Genomic DNA, 16,604 nt, shown 5'->3' on the forward strand with positions numbered 1-16,604 from the left:
GCAGTCAATAGAAGGATAATTGAAATCCCCCTTATTATTGAGTTTTCTATTTTTATAGCCACTCTTATCTCCCGGAGCATTTTACCATCACGGTCAGATGGTCTGCAGTATATTCCTACTACTATACTCTTATTATTCAAGCTTGGGATTTCTAACCATAGAGATTCTATGGTATAGTTTGATTCATAGAGATCTAATTTAGCACAAATCTCTATGCTTGTATAAAAAGAAGAATAGTGGTGGTGGTGGTGGTGGTAATGCTACCAATATACTTTAGGAATTCTACCTCTACAAGGAATTACAGTCTATGAAGACACACAGGATACAAGCCCCTTAAAAGCCTAGATCAAAGAGAAAAGATTCCCCTTAACCTCTGGAAAAATGTGTTTTTCAAGAAAATCAAAACAGTGAAAAACTGTCAAAAGCCACCAGTGCTGGATAGAATTCTGACAGGAGAAACCAGGAGACATGAATTGTATTGGCGGCTACTGAATGAGTTTTCTAGTTTAGATGCTGCATCATCAAGACTTTGTCACAGGGGCTGCTTTCAGAAATACACAAGTAGTTTGTATTTGGCACATGTCAGAATTGAACCACTGAGGGGAGGAAACAGACTCTGAATCTGATCAGAGAGCATCACGTTCATCTGCTTCATGGCCACCAGAGCAAGCACATCCTCCAGCAATTGATCCTGTTGCATTGTTTGCTTGAAAAAAACAGACAAACTCCATAAAATTGAAACACTTGAGAGAGCAATCTAAGGGAGGTAGCACTTCAAAGAGGAGATGATATGTTCTGCAGAATATCTATGGAAGACTTGTTTGCTAAGGATGCAGTTTATCACTCAGTGGTTTTCTTCCTACTTAAGTAAAATGAATCTTAAAGCAAAATCATCTAATTACACTGCAACAATAATCACCTTATGGCACTGAATTTATCAGCTAATGACAGAGACGTACAAAAGATCATTGTCTAACTATAAGGTGGTTCTTCTGTCTATGCTACAACAAAGATATAAAGCCCTACTTTCCTCAGACAACAGTAACTCAGTGAAAACAGCAGAGGGAGACAGTGCCAGACAGGATCTAAGTTTGGATGTAAGAAATAACAGGTGAATGGTAGGTGCCCTGTGCTTCTATGGAAAAAGTTTCTAAACATGGCATCCAACAAGCAGTCACTTGTAAAATTCCTCTGTGAATATTTAGTTCAAAAATGCACCTGAGTGTAGGAGCACATCCAACCCAAACACTTCTCTTTGTTGGAGGCTTTTCCAATGGTAAAGTAGCAAAGTCCATCACTACTAGAGGTGCTGAAGAAGCCCAAGACTTGTACAGTACTCAACAGGCAGTGGACACAAGGATGCTTCTGCATGCTATATGTTCCAATATGGCTTTTGGGTCTCTTGGTGTCAAAGGGACCATAGTGATTATTAGGTCACCTGACACAGATGGTTTAGTGCTTCCAGGTCACTACTTTCCAAAAATGGAACACATAGATAACATGTGTATTGAACCAGGCACCATTACCAGCACAATTGACAAGCATCACTTCATACTTGTGCATGCAATTTGTGACACATTCACTCCTGATTTCTGCAACAGACTTCCTGCAGTACACTTCTCCGTCATCCCTATTTGGTATTGGGGGGGTGGGGGGGAAATTGTGTTTAATGTCAAAATGAAAGGAGCTTACTGCTTCTGAGATCTTGCCAAATCGGGTCAGAGTGATGGACAAGCTGCACTTTCTGTAGTGAGGAAGTAGGTAGTGGTGACTACAGCAAGAAAGAAAAGGAGCTCCACAGGGACCTGAATTGCTTGCGCCTCAATGTAGCTGCCGAAAAGGACAAGTCACTGGCCAAACTCCCACCACATGAGGACAAAAAATTATCTTGGCAAATACCAAATATGGTAGCCACATTCTGGTTCTGTCCTTTTGTATTTACAGTTTGTTTTTGCAGCCATGATCACTATTAAAGTAGCTCTTGCTCAAATCCCAACCCAAATGGCCCTTCCTAACCATTAAAAAACTCACGACTTCCATGAGGCAGATGGCACTCTAAGGGCTTGTCTACACGTGAAATGCTACAGCAGCACCACTATAGTGTCTCACTGTAGACACTACCTACACTGAGGGGAGGGGTTCTCCCCTCCGTGTAAGTAATCCATCGTCCGAAGAGGCAGTAGCTAGGTTAACAGAATTCTTCCATCAACCTCACGCCATCTACACTTGGGGTTAGATCAGCTTACCTACGCTACTCAGGGGTGTGGATTTTTCAAGTCCCTGACTGACACAGTAAAGTCAACTTACTTGTCTAGTGTAGATCCGACCTAAGTCAGCAAAATCATCTTGGACTCCCACTGGTCTGTTTCCATCCAGTCTTTGCCTGTTTAGACCCCAGTTCAGGAAAGGATTTAAACACGTGGTTAAGTCCATCCCTATTCAGCATAGCACTTAATCAAAGACTAAACTTCAGGCAGCTGCTTAAGTCCCATTGAAGTCAATGGAAGGTAATCATGTGCCTAAATGTAGCATGTGCTTAAATGCTGTGCTGAATAGGGATGGCCTGATCTCTGCTGAATTAGGGCCTTAGATTGTAAACTCTTAGGAGCAAAAGACATGTCTCTGTGTGTGTCTTGTACAGCACTGAAAACGGTGTTGGTGCTTATCAAGTAATAATGAGATCAAGAAAACCATCTACATCATTGTCATTTTGAGCACTTACATTTTCACAGAGTAATACCATACAAATCCTATATTTCGTTTAACATATAGTTTGTGATGTAAAAGTAAATGTAGCATCTGCATCCTCAAACAAGACCGTATTTAAACGTCTCTGAAAAGGTCAGCCATAACAGGGCACATGACTTGTTATATACCTTGAGTCAGTTTCAATTAAAAATGAAACAAGAGCGTTCATAACTGGGTTGAAGTCTATGCCCCTTTTTTGAGGGGCACTCAAACTTAAGATTTCACAAAATAATGAATAATCAGATAAGACTGTGGGTCACATGAGTCTCTTGTTTTACTCCACTGGCTTATCTTTGACATTGCTCCTGGAAAATTATATTAATCCTTTAATCAAGGCCAAATAGCTACACATATTGAGAAAGGGAAGTTGGACATTGATATGCAAAAATGAGCATACAATTGTGTGCTGATATTTGCGTGTGCAATTACCATAAATGCACATATAAACAGGGCATTTGTACAGATGACTCGCCAGTTAGGGCCTGATTCACCAAAGTTTAACATATACAGTTTCACACTTGGTTACCAAAATTTTGTTGGCTCACATTATTTTGCTCCATTTGCATGGGATCTCTACTTATGCAAAATTAATGGTAATGAGGCATGAGTGAAGATCTTGGCACTGACCCCCACCCCAATGCCTGAGTGGAATAGGGAGCAAAGATATTGGCTGTTTCTCCTGCCATTTAGGCATAGGATCTTCCAGTACCCAAGCAGCAACAGAGCAGGAGCAGCAGAGCCACATAAAGAGATGAGTGATGTACTAGTTGATTTGGGAGCTACAATTGTTTATTGGGACATGGGGTGGCAGTGGTGGTAATTAATGGAGCAGAGGGTAAATGGGAGTCAATGAGTGGGAGAGGGATTGAACAATTGAGCAAGGATAGTTGGATTTCAGGGAGAGAATAAATAGAGGGGCAGATTCTTAACTGGTGTAAATCAGCATAGCTGCATTGATTTGAACAAACTCACTCTTACGTTCTTACCTATAATTTCAGCAAGTAGCAAAGAAGCAGCTGTGTGAATTGTTGCAAAGTAGCATGCTGTAGTCGTGCCATTCTTTAGCGTTCTTCTCTATAAAAAGAATTCAGTTTTGAGCTGTATGAAAAAAAAGTGTCACATTGCCAAAATGACAGAACATGCAATCAGTGGTTTTAATCCGCAAGATGGCTCTACAGAATTTTGCACTGACTTGGACTGAAAGAGAAGTGAGGAGCAAAAAAATACTAATTTTATAGCCAATTCTTATTAATGTATTTAAAGGGAAAACTACGGCTGATATACTTATCAGTTCAAAACTGTAACAGTTCCCTTCATCCCACAATGTGTCCTTTGGATCCATGTCCTCCCTCGATGGTAAACTGCAAGAAGACTATAAACATCTGCTTCAGGGAGTAGGTATCTCTGAAGGAAACTGCAGTAAGGTGAGGCCTCTACTCAAGAAACCAATGTGTGATGCTGACAATACACTACCTAATCTTTCATCTTTGGGTCAGATCATAGAGAAACCGTATCCAGGTATAGTCTCCCTGAAGTAGATGTTGATAGTCTCCTTTGGCTTGGGGTTGTGCAGCAGTCACTGGCTTTACTTTACAATGTTGATTGCATTTTAAATTTTGGCAAAGGTGCCTGGAGCCTAGGATAGGGGATATATATGTTAATTGCTGCCTATCATGTGATGAAATGAGTTCTGATGTAAGCAACTAGGCAAAAAGACATATATACATTATGGATAATTTGGGTGAATTTATACTTAGACAGCCTTAACTGAGAAGTTCACAACTATTTCATATTAATTTTATGGACTTTTACAACTGTTGAAGTAGGAACTATCTTGGTGATGCACATTATAATAAAGGGCTATCTAGATTCTTATATTGGTCCCCATCACAGTAGTATCTTACTTTTTAGCAAAGTACACATTTAATAAAGGTGAGACAACATTGTCAATTAAATGCTGTTTTACTGAGAAACACATATTGACAAAGTCCACAAAGCTGGTATTTTCAAGTAACAGACTTGTGCAATAAGTTAAATTGTAATATGAATGAAAAAGTTAGTGGAATTACATCATAGTTATACTTGTACTAGATTGCTAAACTTGAACCAACTTTGCAAGCCACTAAAACCCTAAAAAACAGAAGCTAAGAATACCTTGAACTTCGCTGAATTCACACAGCTCTAATCACACTCCTAGACATCAGAATTAGAAAGGGATAATCTTGAACAATGACAATATTCCCAATTTATTTAGTTCCTATTTTTCATAATATAAATTTTAATATACTTCCTTATTATTTTTTTTAGTTGTACTGTCAGCTTCTGAAAGCTGATATAGTTCATTAATGTGCACTTTACCTTATAATAGTATGCAGAAGACACTTGCTGTACTTACTACAACTCTGGTGTATACTTCTTCAGCAAAATCATTATCTTTGTATTTGGCTTCTGTTGGAAATGTATATGTGTTTAACCATTCCAAAAGAGGTAGATCTATTCTTGATCCAGCAAATGCATACTGAGGTGCATGGATATGAGTATCAACCATTCCTGGCATGAAGAATTCACTGTTTAAAAAAAAAAATCATAGTAGTTTGGATTTTTAAATAATTGCTCTTAAAGAACAACTTTTATGTTTTTGTTTTGTACAACATGCTTGTGTGATGGCCCCCAGCATGAGTGGTCTGCAGGGTTTGAACCCCAGATCTTCAGCATCCAAAGTACAGACGTCTACTAAGGAAGTAAATCCTTTTATTGTGTGCAGCATCAAGTACTCCAGGACGCTGCCTTGTGTCACCACAACTACCCCTCTGAGTGGATTTCCAGCACCAGAAACCCTGGGTCATGGGCTCAGCCAGGAATTAAAAGTAAATATGATGTCAAATATTTTTAAAAACATAGAAAATAATAATTTTCCCCTCTTGTAGTCTCACAAAACTCTTATTCTCATACTCTGAAGTTATTTTCTTGGAAACTAATTTCTATGGCTATAAATATTTCTTCCAAATGTGATGAGATGTCTAAAAAAATGCATTTGGCAATGGAGCTGAGTGAATCGTCCATAATAACGTATTTGCTGAATTTCATGGTTTATCATTTCATAAACAGAAAAAAGTGAAAGTCTCAGATGTATTTGTTCAAAATTATTCACAAATTTCTTCATGAGTTTTCCTGTATGAAGTTTGTGCATTGTTAATTAAGAACATTTTATATTCAAACTTTTGAAATTTGCTCCATAAGTCATATGCTACAGTTTCTGCCCCCTGATTGGGTGACATATGTAACTAACCTACACAGCATGTATTTTGAATATTACAATTAAGTATACAACTCAAAATTCACATTTGCCAAATATTCAGGCATTTTTGTTTCAAATTTGCTTCTTGTTACTATTTTGATAATAAATATTGACAATTTGAATGTTCTCAAAGCACAAACACAAGAATTGTAAGTATGGTTGAATCAAAATTCATTTTTGAATTTGGATTAATATTGGCAGAATTTTGTTTGTATGTGTTGTTTGCTCAACTGTTCAATAGTGTGAAATGTACAAATGTGTCATATTTTGAAATCTATGTCTCAGTCTTATCAGACAGGTAGGTAACGCAAACAGAGATCATGCTAACTGACAGCTCAGACAGAATTTTAAAGTGAAGTGCTACCCCAATTTATTAACTCAGCCATGGAGTTTTCCGCCTGCTGCCAACAAAATGGACAACAGAATGTAAATTTACACCTCTAAAAAAGATAGAGAATATTGTTTACAGTGATGCAAAAAGAATAGGTTATTTGTCAAGCCTAAATAAGGCTTTACAATCTGAGAGTTATGAATCAGGTAGCACAATTCACTCATTGCTAAACTCCCAACTCATGGAATGAAAAAAGCGTATTCATGGTCCACATTTAGGGCCCAATCCACAATTCCTTGCACAGGCAAAACCACAAAGGACAGAATGGAATTCTGGATCCATAAGTAAAAATACATATATAATACTTCAGTCATCCAGGGAACAAATTGAAACCAAAATGACTAAATGAACTTAAATACAATACCTACTGATTACTAAGCTCTCTTATATCAGATGCTTTGAAGCCCCACTTCTTAGCTAGTTGCTCTTGCTGATCTGCTTGCTCCAAAAACACAATCTAAGGAGAAAAACAAAATAGTTAAATGTTTTAATATTGCATTTAAATATATACACAACATTAACATCACATGATGACAAAATAGTAATCATTTTACAACATCTGATTTTAAGTGCATACTTCTTTACAGCAGAAATGGGCTTGTATGAAAACATGTTCTACCTCATTTCCCAGGCCTGACTTTGAAATGCCTATTCACGGTCCTAAGCAAACCAACCCACGAAACTAAGGAAACCGACCCACCTTGTACCTGTAACTTCTTATGGGAAGTGAATCCAGGCACTGTATACACTCAATAACAAGTCCACCACTATGTGATTGGCATAGTTCCAGCATCTACCTTCACACTTCATAACAGCTGGTGTACAACAATTCTGCTAGTCGTACTGGGTTTCCCAGTTACAGCTCTATGGATCTGTTTTAGCACCTGCACTGTTCAATCTCTATATCAGCAACACTGCAGTCACATCATCCTGTAAATTCATCTAGGCAGATTATATTGTGTTAGCAACGCAAGCATCCTCTCTGAAGGCCACAGAGAAGGTTACAAAAAATGACTTCCAGGCACTTGAGATGTATTTCAAAGCTTGGCAACTGAAACCCTTCGAAAACACTCATCTCTGCCTTCCACTTGAACAACTACGAGGCCAACGTGCCGTCAAAAGTGGACTTTTCTAGTCTGCCTTTATTGCATGACCACAATCCATGGTACCTTGGAGTTACCATCGATCGGATGCCAAGCTATTGCCAATACCTTGACACCACCAAAAAGAAGGGTTAACATCATTCAGAAGCTTGCTAACATCCTGGGGATGCGATGCCTGTGTTGGGATGGTGCCAAATTGGTATGGCCATACTGAATGAATGGTTTGAGTATAACTTGGCATGACTTAAACATGGGTGAATGGCTGCAGAGGATCCTGGGAGCAGGTTCCCTTTAAGCAGAAGCAAATTTGATAAAGAACTGGCAAAGTCTGCATGTACGATCGATATCGAACCTATTGGTTGGCAAATATGGGCCCATGCAAAAGTAAATATCACATGTATAAAGTTCCAGCGTGGAGCGCAGGTCAAACTCGTTATAATGACCATACAGCAAGGACACCATGCAGAAAGCCAGAGCGAATGATTGATAAGTGTGTAAATGTGGGGTGATCTTCATTCGGTACCACCCTCCCCAGCCCCTTCTAAAACACTAATTAGGTAAACTTAGTCACCACAAGCCCACAGAGCATGCTTTTAAGGCATGAAACTCCTTTGAGGAAAAAGAGTGTAAGAATGAAGCAAAGTAAATTACTGTGGTTGGTATTCCTTAATTGACATTTGAAGCAGCAACGCTGCTAGACAGAGAAGCCAGAACTCTGCTCCGTGAGCTCAAGTAGGACTGTGAACCAGAGGGGTCTCAAGGCAAGCAAGGCCTTGCTTCGAGGGAATCCGAGACAGACCAGAGGTCTGAGAAGAACAGACCAGGAGGGAAGAAGCCATCTATGAAATTGGTAATCACCTTCTCTGTTTGCCAAGCAGGAACTGCGCGAGGCTAGCGCAGGGCCTGTTTCTGTATGTTTGTGAAAGAGAGACTTGTTAAGAGAAATGTATTGCTCTTAATGTATAGCTCTTTATGTCTAACATAGGAGTTATGTGCTTCATATAACCCTTTACTGCTTGTGTAATTCCTTCTCAATGAACTGCTGTGTATTGAAGATAATTACTGTGGACCTTTTTCACTGGTATGACAGTAATCTGCTCCACCGGCAGCCCGTAAAGATCCATTTCAGGGGTAGTAGCGCCCTCTGTTGTCAACAGCATGCAAACTTTGAATGTCAGTACAAGCCCTTGTTTTGTCACCGGTGGAGTACTGCACACCAGTTTGGTGCAACAGCTCCCCCACCATTCTCGTTAACACTGAAATCAATGCCATGCTCAGGATTGTTAGCAGCTCTCTCAAATCAACGCCAACACCATGTCTACCAGTTATGGTAGGCATCATGCCTGCCAACATCAGGCAAGATGCTGCTGTGGTCCAGGAGCACAATAGGATCCTGGCCGCTTGGGATCTGCCGATACAACAATATCTCAATTTGCTGCTACTCTCCCGATCCAAATCCAGGAAGCCTTTCTGGATCCATGCATCACCACTACAGGCCAACCAAAAGGATGCCAGCACTCACTGGCTTGAATTGTGGGCCACTTGTGATGTCCCAAACAAAGACTTGGTTGAAGATCCAACAAAAGAAGTCGCAGGATTCTGCCTTCCCTGTAGGAAGGAGCCTGCACTAAACTGCATTCAGGCTATGCAAGGAAGGTGTGGATATTTCCTCCACAAATACAAAATCCAAAAACCACCAAATTGTAACTGTGGTGAAGTACAAATCATGCAACACATCCCAGACAACTGCCTCATTCACACTTACAGTGGTGGTACAAAGGGGATCCACCTAGCTACCCCAGAAGCATGAGAATGCCTTTGAAATCTTAAAATTCAATTATAATCCCAGGCCATTGCTTTTCAAATGCCATACGAAAGAAGAGGCAGCTCTATGGTGGCCTTACTGGAACTCACATTTACAGTATCCAGCAACATAAGGGTCAAAAGAATTGCCTAGCATAAATATAAGGGAATAAACTATAATGCTATAAGCAACTTTATACTGGCATAATTGCATCCATACTAGGGCGGTGTAAATATTAACTATTCTAATTTCTAAACACATATAGTTATAGTGGTACAAAAACTGTACATTGATCAGTCCTTAGACAAGATTTAACAACTGATGTAACACACAATAAGATGGAGCAGGGATAGGGAAGACAAGGACAACAAAACAGCAAAAAAGCCACCCATAGTTTAACATGGACCAGCTAGGTACCTGGGTACATGGTGCTTATAAGTTAGTTTTATTTAATGAAAAGATATAAACAAGGGTCTCCATGAAGAAAATCTAAGAAATTGTAAACAATAATGAAGACTTTAACTGAAAAAGCTGATTTTTTTTTCATAATGCTGCATATTTTTGAATAACGTGTGATTGCAGATTTTTCACTAAGTTCCTCTGGAACCTTAGGACACTACAATAAAATAAATATTTAACAATAATCACAGAAGTGTAATAATCCATTGACGCTTCACACAAGGCAACATCTCTCTCTCTTTTTTGAAAGTGTGTTTGGTGTGTTCAGTCAGTTGAACACCTTCAGGTGTTTTATAATCCAGACCTACTGGAATTTGTGATTGAGCAATAAAGAAAATATCACAGAGATACTGAAGTAAAAATGGGTGGGGAATGACTAACGCTAGCTATTGAACAAAGTAAGTGAGAGAGAGACAAACATGAACTACCAGATGGCAAATGCTGGAAACAGACTTGTTGCCATGGAACAGGAGTGGGTATTTTATTCATAGCAAACCATTACTCAAGATGTTTTTGAAATGATTCAGTTCTGGAACAACAGAAAACCTTACTGTAATCAGTCATGCAGAATTCATCCTAACAGAAATATACAGTCCCTAAAGACAGAAAAATTAAGCAATAACATAGGGCTGAGTGAAAGGTTAGTCCAGAACCATGAATGAAATTAAACCAGAGTAAGGGTGGATTCTAGTACGTCCCCTGAAAATCAACCTAGGTCAATGAACATTCATAAACATGGGCTCATGCTGTTCACACAAACGTAGGTTCCCCACAAGGCGTCACATACACAGCCTTCAAGTATCTTTGCTTTTGAGTTGTATGTTCCTGTGTATAACAACTGACACCTAATTAATAATGGTCGCTGGGTCATATTTTTCATTACTCATTGACATCAATGGAAAGTGGATGCAAAATACTACCATATCAAAATGGTAATGTATTGCACTCTTCTTGCACTGGTGCAAACAATTACACTGGAAAATCAGGGCCTCTGTGTCTGAGAAAGAACAACCAGGGACTTTATGATGCAAGAAAAGTTTTTAATTACTTCCTAACCATTCAAACAGGTGACTGCACCATGGAAATTAATTCAAACTATGTTATTTTCAGAGGAATCAGATAAAATCCCTTTTCCCACGCAAGTACAGTTACATGATCTGGAACTAGTTCTCCCATATGACCAGGGTGGATTGGTTGTACCAATGACAGAATACTAAACGGGCACTGGTGCCCAGTTTCCATCTAGTGCACTGTAATAGCAAGAAAGGAATCTTCAGATTAACCCAGATACCAATGGTACTTCTGATCAGTACTGAGAGAGATTGCCAGTACTCGTGAGTACCTTTTGTCTTTCTGAAGTTTATTAAAAATGTGGACTGAGTTTACACAATTCTGTATAATTCAAAATAGAATTGAAGTTCTCCACATCAATCACTCACCCATAATTCCTGGTAGCCTAAAGCACTTGTGACCCAACTTTTGCAGTGTGGGAAACTAAGAGAAAAACTGCTTTACAGGTTTGTTTGTAGGTGAAGCTCTTATTTCATGGAAGCAGTAAGTTAACATCCCACACACTTCTACCTTTTTCACTACCTACTACTTCCTATGTAAATACAAATCAGAATAGAAACATGCCCAAACTTCATTTGATTATATTGAAGTACAGTAGTAACTGACTCTCCACTGCTGAATAGAGGTGATAAGTCATTTATGTACCTTTTTTTTTCTCCTTAGTGAATAAACCTTTCTAAATAAACTATGTCACCAATGAGAGATGAACTTAAACATGATTTATTTCAGATCATAACTAGTCTGAAATTTGCAGTCATGTTCCAACTCATTTTCAGTATGGTCATTAGTATTTTTATTTACTGTGTTTAATTTATACAGCATCCGAAACCAGGCTTGGCACTTCACGGATGAGGTTGCAAATCTGAGAATCCTAATCCTGCAAAGATTTGAATCCCATAATAGAAGTCAATTAGGATGATTCATATGCTTAAAGTTAAACACGTGTGTAAGTCTTTGCAAGATCGGAGCCTAATTTTAGACAGAAAGGGACAAACCAGTATAACATACAGAAGAGGTGGGATGGGAAAAAGGTCAACAGCAATAAGATCACATGGTTATTCAACCGAGGCAAGTTCACATCTAATGGTTTAATTAAATTACTATCAATTTATGGTGTTACTTACAGAATCTGTTTTACCTCAACCAGGCTAAATTAGCTTCATCTTGGCAGATGCACTTTGCACCAAATGTCATTAACCCATCTTTATATGGCTGGACTTTTCCCATCTTGGATTTTATATATTATAAATGTAAGTATATTTTATTTTGTTAAAAGCCCATAAAATTGTTTCCTTCTTTCTTCCAAATGTGAATTTTTCCACAAAATTCTACTGGCCCAAGGCTCAATATGGATAATATTCAGTCCTGGTCCAGTGCATACATAAGTTCTATTATCTGGCAAAACACCAGGGCTAGTATTTGGTCTTGAGACTCCATCCTTTCTCATGCTTCTATCTTTGTCAGATTGTGAGATTATCAGACTTTAAAATTACAACATTAGAAACAATTATTTTAGAGCAAAATATAAAAACTATTTTTAATATCTTAAATTTTAAGTGATAATTTTTCTTGCTTTCCATGGGTCTTTACAATTATATGAATGATAGTAAGAAAAAGTAGTTTTACAGGTTTCTAACCCTCAGAGGAGTGAAGTTCTGGAATAGCCTTCCACGGGGAACAGTAGGGGCAAAAAACCTAACTAGCTTCAAGACTGAGCTTGATACATTTATCGGGGGGATGATATGATGAGACTGCCTACAATGACATTTGTTGCTAGCAGTCGCAGATTATCTCCAACAGCCAGTGATGGGATGCTAGATGGGTAGGACTCTGAGTTAGTACAAAATGTCTGGCTGGTGGGTTTTGCCCACATGCTCAAGATCTCACTGATCACCATATTTGGGGTCAGGAAGGAATTTTCCATGGGTCAGATTGGCAGAGACTCTGGGAGTTTTTCGCCTTTGTCTGTAGCACAGGTCACTTGCCTCAGTGTAAATGGCGGATTCTCTGTAACTTGAAGTCTTTAAACCAGGATTTGAGGATTTCAGTAACTCAGCCAGAGGTTCGGAGTCTATTTCAGGAGTGGGTGGGTGAGGTTCTGTGGCCTGCAATGTGCAGGAGGTCAGACTAGAGGATCATGATGATCCTTTCTGACCTTAAAGTGTCTGAGTGCAGGGAGATGAAAAAATTAGGACCATCAAAAAAACAACCCTAAAACCTCTGTAAAATATGAAATAAACAGAATATAGGATGATTGGTAAGAAAGAAGTGGATTTCTTGGTACTTGTTTCGGATGATTTGTATAACTACTGCAAAGCAGTCATTCTAAATTCATGCTAATAAAACCATCATAAAACCCCACACTATCATGTTTAATTGCAATACACATTTGAAAATGAACAGCTGAGCATGCACAGTATTACATTCCATTAAATTGTTAGCTGCCCACTTAAAGATCAACATACTGACATCTTGCATAGCTTGTTAAATGAGCAACTGGTTAGATAAAAGAAAAGGAGTACTTGTGGCACCTTAGAGACTAACAAATTTATTTGAGCATAAGCTTTCGTGAGCTACAGACTAAACGTGTTAGTCTCTAAGGTGCCACAAGTCCTCCTTTTCTTTTTGCGGATACAGACTAACACGGCTGCTACTTTGAAACCTGGTTAGATAAACATTTGCTGGTTCAACGAAGTGATAAACTGAGATGGTCAAGGCAGCAGAACTTATATGCTACACAAGACAAATAGCAGAAAACGGCCCTCACAAAATTGTCTGGTGAAGACAGAAATGTCTGTGAATTACACAAGCCAATTATGGTCCACTTTTTATTATTTTTAATAAACCATAGGAACTTAAATGCAAAAGAATGTTTACTGAAATATGAAGGTTGTCAGTAAACATTCAAAGGTTAAGAAATTACAAAATTAAGGTTGCTCTAGCTATGCTAAAGTCAGCTATCTATTTAACTATAAACATTAATGTATTACTTTTACTATTAACTTTTAAAATACACAGAATATGTAATAAAAATGAGTTAAGGTTGCTGGAGCAACCTTAGCAGTGGAGTTTCCAGAGCATGAGTGCTTTTTGTGTGCCTGATCTCGCAGCTCTGGGGCTTAGTTATGACTCTTAGAAGCATTCAGGGAAGGAGTGAGCTATAGGGCCTGCATGGCAGTAGCTGAAAGCATTATGCTTGCATAGTGCAGAGACAGACAGGATAATACCTCCCAGGAGGGAGGAGTTCAGCAATGACATGGCTAAAAAAAGATGTAGTATCTCCTCCCCTAACATTGACTTCTGGGAATTGGCTGTGTGTAGGAAGATTAGGACCCTGCCTATGACCCAAACCACCCAGCCATCGCCCCTCTGAGTGTGCCGTGTCACTGGCAAAGCTAGGTGTGTCCCCCATTGATGCAAAGGGCATGCAAACTGTCATTCTCAAGGGTTGCACACTTCACTGCTTATGGAGGCTGAGTTGTACACCCAAAGAGGGAGAGCAGCATCTTAAGCAGCTGCCTGCAATATGTGTAGGACACAGCAGGGGCACCACAGGTATTGCTTTCACTCAGCACCAAAGGGGCACTCTGTGGGCCTGATTTTCCTCTCACACCAGTAGAAAATCAATCTTCTACGGTTTTCTGGTTTTCACTAAAATCATTAGGCTTCTATTGGTGCCTTGAACATCCCTGGAAATTTTGGTATTGATTGCACGTGCAGTGCCACAACCCTTCCCCAGGCTAAAGTTTGTGATTGCTTAGGAGCCACCAGAATTGTCTGCTACAGTAGAGGGTGGGAGGGGCAGGAACTTACTCTCTATCCTGGAACCAAAATGCCCCGTCCTTCTACAGCACCGCCCAGCTGAAGATCTCAAAGAGCTTTACAGGCCTCAGGGAATTCCCCTTCCCACCCCACCCAGGGGATGCAAAGGAAAATAAGAAAAAAAAAAAAGGAAAATAAGATTCATTGCCATCAGTTCATGCTGCCTTGATCCCCTCCTTCTCTACCGTTCTGTCCTAGACCTCCCCAGCATGCAACCTCCATGATGCCCACACCCAAGTTGCCATTGAATACTCTGGTCTTCTAACTCTACTCCCTTCTTAAGTCATCTCTCCCCTTGACTCCTGCAACCGCCTTGTCTCTGGGCCGGCTGAGACGTGTTCCCACTTGGCTCAGCCAAAGTGCTGCTGCTAAAATCATCTTTCTCCTCTGCTGTTCTGTTCATATCACTCACTTCTTCAGAGTCTCCAATGTCCTCCTCCTGCTTCCTGCATCCGGGTCAGACTTCTCCTCCTCTCTAAGACCCTACCCAGCTCCTACCCTCCTGCTTCCACTTTGCTCAGCCCAAGCCCTCCCTCTCACCGCCCCTTTGTAACCTTCTCGCCATCATCTTTCTACTACCTTTCACGCCTTCCCTTCTGCATGGGAGTCTCTTCCTCTTCCCATGGGTCACATGACTTCCAGCTTCTCTTTCACATCCCTCCCCAGGGCTCACTCCTTCCTGCAGTGACCTCTCTGAGATTCCTGCACAGACCCCTGATGTGCTCTGTGAGTCTGAACTGTCCCATTTTAGAGAGTCTTATATTTTAATTCCTCGACAAAAATATTGAAATATTTCCCGAAAATACAGAATATATTTGAATGATAAGGCTAATCAAGTTTCTAATCTTGCAGTCTTCACACAATCACTGATTCCAATGGGAGCTCTGCATGAATTAAAACTACAGAATCAGGCACTATGTGTGGGGAAAATACAGTGATTCAGTGGACACTGCAATAATAAAATATAACAGTAGAAGTTTAAAGTATTGAACTCACTAACCTTGAAATATATTAAGCAAACTCTTTAACCATTCACTCAACTATGTTGTCTTTGGTTGGCAGCCACCCTGATGTATAGAAATTTAACTTTTTAGCCAGAGACCTTTGAAGTTAAGAAGAGTCTTTCCATTGACTTCAGTGGGTTTTACACCAAGCCTTAATGAGCCATAAGAAGGCTCCCACAATGGCTCCTGAAAGAGGAAGTTAGGTCCTAATCCTGTAATCAAATCTGTATTTGATGAAAACCCAGTCAGATCAAAGTGCAAAGTTCAGGTAATAGTGAAAATAAGAAGGGGGGGAGGGGGGAGGGAGAGTGTGTTTTTAAGGGCTTCAAAGTCTGCGAGTCATGCCTGTCAAATTTCATGCAAGCCAGACATAAATTGCTGTATTTCTCCTTATAACAAAAAGGGGAAATGGTGATGAAAATGATCTTTCTATAATTTATCTACACATGAAGCTACATTGAAGTCAGTGGGCTTCCACAAGGCTCAAGGATCTACCTGTGCAGAGCTCATTGGAGGATTGAGGCCAACATTTAGTATTGTTAGGGCAATAACATAGCTTCCCCGTCATATTTGATCTTGCACAATTAATAAAAATAATTTTCTTTTTTTTAATTGGCGCTCATAACTGAATCAGTAATTTATCAGTTATAGTAATAATTCTAATTTTACAGAGTACTTTTTATTTTCAAAGTTCTGTATAATCACCAGTCAATTATTACTCTGTATGTACATTTTTGTTTCTGACAAGAGAAAATGTCTAGGGCAGGGGTGCCCAACCTGAGCCTGAGAAGGAGCCAGAATTTACCAATGTACATTGCCAAAGAGCCACAGTAATACATCAGCACCCCACCCCACCCCATCAGCTCCCCCACTCCTAGTGCCTCCCGCCCACCGGCAGCCCTGC

The 16,604-nt window shown here is 39.7% G+C and overlaps 1 protein-coding gene across 1 annotated transcript in view; it reads right to left on the bottom strand.

The window, feature by feature from the left end:
* GDA (guanine deaminase) overlaps positions 1 to 16,604 on the bottom strand; it is a 54,748-nt gene that overhangs the window by 36,521 nt on the left and 1,623 nt on the right. Inside the window, exons 2-4 of the mRNA XM_077817581.1 lie at positions 6,806 to 6,894; positions 5,144 to 5,315; positions 3,735 to 3,822 (exon numbers count right to left, since the gene is read on the bottom strand). Coding sequence (XP_077673707.1) covers positions 3,735 to 3,822; positions 5,144 to 5,315; positions 6,806 to 6,894 — 349 coding nt within the window. The remainder of the gene's footprint in view (positions 1 to 3,734; positions 3,823 to 5,143; positions 5,316 to 6,805; positions 6,895 to 16,604) is intronic.

Source organism: Eretmochelys imbricata, chromosome 5 (assembly GCF_965152235.1).
Source record: "Eretmochelys imbricata isolate rEreImb1 chromosome 5, rEreImb1.hap1, whole genome shotgun sequence".
Classification (NCBI taxonomy): domain Eukaryota; kingdom Metazoa; phylum Chordata; order Testudines; family Cheloniidae; genus Eretmochelys; species Eretmochelys imbricata.